This window comes from Fonsecaea erecta, assembly GCF_001651985.1.
Source record: "Fonsecaea erecta strain CBS 125763 chromosome Unknown Scaff15, whole genome shotgun sequence".
NCBI classification, from domain to species: Eukaryota; Fungi; Ascomycota; class Eurotiomycetes; order Chaetothyriales; family Herpotrichiellaceae; genus Fonsecaea; species Fonsecaea erecta.
Genome location: NW_017387258.1, coordinates 387,092 through 391,252, shown reverse-complemented (window position 1 = coordinate 391,252; position 4,161 = coordinate 387,092). Strand labels below are relative to the sequence as shown.

Sequence of the window (4,161 nt, the reverse complement as noted above, 5' to 3'; positions counted from 1 at the left end):
CCGCCCTCAACGGGGCGAGAAGTCGCAGGCCCACGGGCAGCCTCATACCAATCAAGATACGTGTTCAACCCTCTGGCTCTTCGTCTAACGATCCCACCCCAAAGCTCTCTGACAGACGAACAACGAGCCGGAAGTGGAAGTGGGCCGCGGGTGTCGGAAGGAGGGGCGTGGGCGCAGCATTGGACGCGGGATTGATTGATCTCCCTCCCAAATCCTTTTTCGGACCTGTCCATGTACATTTGTGTGTGTGTGGTGTTCATGTTAACGTTGACGTCTTGAAATGCCAGATGGATGCAATCCACGCCGCACAACGCGGCCCCGTGGCCCCATGCTGGTGATGTGGTGATCATGGTGACACATGCAGTCGAGTCGGGCGACGGACGCACGACAGACGATGGACGATGATTTCCACACCAGCCACCAGCCAGATCTTTTCTGTTCTGTTCTGTCCTATCCGGGTCGTGTGTGCTCGAGCGACACATGCTTGCTTGTTGATTCTGGTTCTGGACGTGGGCCGCCCCCATCGTCACGCTCGGTCACGGGCACGTGCACGGGCACGGCCAGGAGGAGGAGGGCGAGGGGGAGGGCAGGTCAGGTCAGATCGGCGTTCGCGCGTGCGTGCAAACGGCGAGGCGGGCAACGCGAGGGCAGGCAGCAGGCGCGCAAACGAGATATCAACAACACCAAGGAGTTTCACTCTCCTCTACGAAGAGGCGGCGGCGACTCACTGACGGAAGACGGAAAATCTGCTCAGGGGGGTGATTTCACAGATGGGGAATGTTGGATCTGTGAAGTAGGATGGAGCAAACCGGCAGGCAGCACACGTATCCTTGACATCAGGCTTGGTTCTGGGCCATTCCAGTCCTTCCTCTGGTAACCCCTTGCTGGTATGTCTGTGCGCATGGCGGGGCGCGTTCGGCATCCCTGGAAATCTCATACCGTTGCGTTCTGTCAGTGAATTGGTCCGTGCGTGGTTACGGACGCGTGGCACCAGGTGCGCGGTGACACCAGGCTGCCTTGTCCACTTCACATAGATGCACAGCAGTTTCGACCCGGCAGTCTATCTGGCAAGGGGTCTTTGTGGATTGCACTGCGGTGTCTGCGAGCAGATCACACCAGGGCCTTGTTAATCGAAATACGATATCTACAAGCGGGCCTCACCAAGGCTTTGTTGACTTCACACAGATTCACAGCAGACTCTGGCTTGATGAAAGGATGGCTTTGTGGATTTCACTGCAACATGCAGCAGATTCTAGGTTAAACACAGGGGTTCTTTGTTGATCGCACTGCGATATCTGCAAACAGACCCAACCAGGGCTTTGTTGACCATACACGGATGCATAGCAGTCTCCGCCTCGGTCACAGGGCGGCTTTGATGTTTTCGCTCACACCTCCGCACCTGCCTTCCAGCGTGCTATGGTATCATTCCTCGCGGCCTTCGTTTGTTTGATCTGCCTCTCAATAATTTGCAATTTCGTGTATAGATCGTCGACGGAGACGGTGAAGACTTGATTATCCGCGCTTGTGTCCACTCCTCGCGTAAGGCCGAAGTCGCTGAGTGACAGGGAGACTCCCGCGTCGGGATCGGGGTTCTTGTTACCGTCCCTGTTTCGGATTTCCTAGTAGGTATGATTAGTTATTGATATTACGGACGGGGAGGATATAGACTTACCACGACGTCACCACAAGCTACCTCTTTAAACCTCCCGTCTTCACCAAAGCTTGCTCTCCAAACAATAAGATATACTCTCTTACCAGTTGGATAGTCGAAGTCGATAGTAACCACAGTTCGAATATTGCCCTTAGTCTGCTCGATATACTCTCGTGCAAGGCCGTGTAGATCTTTTGTTTTCTGCGAGTCTGCGACTTCACAAACTAGGACTGGCCATGCGGGGTTCTTCGTGTTTATGATTGAGATATTAGGGTGACGCTCGATAAGACCCTTACCATCTTTTGATAGATATTCGCATTTTCCGGAGCCGGAATCTTGGAGCGATACGGTATCTTCAATCATATCGAGTCCATCGATAAAATAATCTAGACGATAATTGAAATATCGAACGACACGTTCGTGTCTTGGACCAGGCATTCTGAGAGCTAGCGTCTCGGCAGTGTAGGAATAGTCAGCTCTATCGTCGACAGTTAGCGAAGGGGGCTATTTAGCTCTCAGTCGCGGAAACCTACCTGACGCGCGATCCCGCAAACCTGTCGCACCGCTCTAACTCCTCCGTAAGTTGTCGGTATTGCTCTGCGGGGAGGAAGAATTCGATGATTTGATCTTCGCAACCTGGTTGGCTATGGAGGAATTTCGCAACCTATTGCAGTTCGAATGGGTATTCAGGGGCAGATGCAGACGCGGATGCGGATGCAGAGGCAGAGGCGGTGTCGCCCTCGGAAAAGGAAAGCGAGCCGGGGGCTCGGCCAGGAGCGAGAGGCTCCGGCGCGTTGCCCGGGCGTGAATCCATCCTGTGAAGTGATTTATATATATTTCGCCATTTGAGATGGCGAAGAAAGCAAGACAGTGCGGGGGCGGGCGCGTCTTTTATATGCAGTGAGTGTTGTATCCGGTGGAGTATTTGGCAACTTCATGTACAACAGCGGTGGAGCAGGAACACCTCGAGTGCATGATGCACCAGAAACCTTTGTTAATCACTGCAAACAAAGGCCACCAGGGGTGTGTTAATTGCACACAGATAGACAGGAGTCTCTCCTTTGATAACACAAGGTCTTTGTTGATTGCACTGTGGTCTCTGCAAAAAGACCCCACCAGGGTTTTGTTGATCCGACACGGATGGGCAGCAGTCACTCGCTGCCTTGGCGACAGGGCGTCTTTGTTCGGGCTGTAAGTAAATCCACCAGGGCTGCTTTGTCAACTGCACTTGGACGTAGGCCAGTCTCTCCCTTGATGCCAGGGGGTCTTTGTTGATGGCACTGCGATGCCCAGTAAGACCCCAGCGATGCTCGGCACGGATGCGACACGTGCCAACGGCTTACATTGCATTTTATGTTTTGTGCCTCGTCGGGAATCACCCGGTGGAACGGGAGCCTGTCTCCGAGGATTGGGCAAGCCTCAGCAACCAACGGTTTCCATTGTTTTAATTTCTTGACCTTTTCATCTGGAGTAATCTTACGTTTCAGCCCCGAGATAAGAAGTCCGTCCGTAGTCAGAGCCACGTCATAGTTTCTGAGCACGGACCACATGGCTTTGCGACCGTCTCCATGGCGTATATGGACATTTAGACGAGCTCGCGGTAGAAGGATCTTCGATTTCTCGCTTTCATTGATGAATTAGTGCCATAGTTGCCACAACAAGGGTAGGATAAGGTTTGTCGGCGGGAGGCGACCGCTCAAGCATCAACGGGATGTATATTTCGTCGTCGCATCCGCGAGTGGCTTCTATGAGGTGACTGTGGTGGTCGTGGTTGTCGAGAAGACCCTGGAGCTCAGCTGTCTCCCAAGGGCTATCCCCAATCGGCCTTGTCGCCAGAGCCATCGCTCCCACTATCGGGTGATGTCTGTGGCCAGCCATCATGAGCCGGACGAGTCTCTGTGGTGGCCGCAGCAGCAGGCTCATTCGTCGTGGTGGGTGATATACCCCGGGTTGTTGATGTTGGAGTATCATTCCAGTCGCGCCATTGATTTTCAGAATACGACTCGGTGCTTACTGGAGCAACTGTGTTTTCTGATGAAGTTTTAGGTGTCGGGTGTGGAAGTCTTCCAGGCCCCGTTGGATTATTTGAAGGGCGTGTCTAGACGGGTCGAGTACTCCTCCGTTTTACATTTGTCAACCCGGCGACGGTCTCCGAAGTAGGGGTGCCAGTGCACTCGGATGTGCTTTGAATAGGGCCCTTTGATTGTCCAGTTTGCCACTCCTCCGGATGAGAGGCAGTAGTTGACCTGGGCGGATGGAAATGTGAGGTGCTTGTAGACGTGGAAGTGGATATTCCGGTAGGGTCAACACTAAATGCACCAGGCGTCGAGCTGCTACTGGTTCCTTGAGAGGTAGGATGTACGGGTAAGGAAGCTGTACCAGCTGTCACCCGGGAAGCAGGGCTGTTACAATGACTGTTACAATACGCTTCCCGGCCGACAACACCCCATAGGGTGAACGGCCCCCAATGCCAAGGCGGACCCCAATGCCAAGGCGGACCCCAATGCCAA

At 53.7% G+C, this 4,161-nt stretch overlaps 1 protein-coding gene across 1 annotated transcript; it reads right to left on the bottom strand.

Moving 5' to 3' along the window:
- Window positions 1-1,385: 1,385 nt before the first annotated feature.
- AYL99_11685 (hypothetical protein) lies at window positions 1,386-2,465 on the bottom strand (the record flags this gene model as incomplete). The annotated part of the gene is made up of 4 exons (XM_018843190.1): window positions 1,386-1,619; window positions 1,673-2,129; window positions 2,185-2,295; window positions 2,356-2,465. 4 exons carry the CDS (start codon window positions 2,463-2,465, stop codon window positions 1,386-1,388), a joined length of 912 nt encoding a protein of 303 aa, XP_018687517.1.
- Between the last annotated feature and the right edge of the window lie 1,696 nt (window positions 2,466-4,161).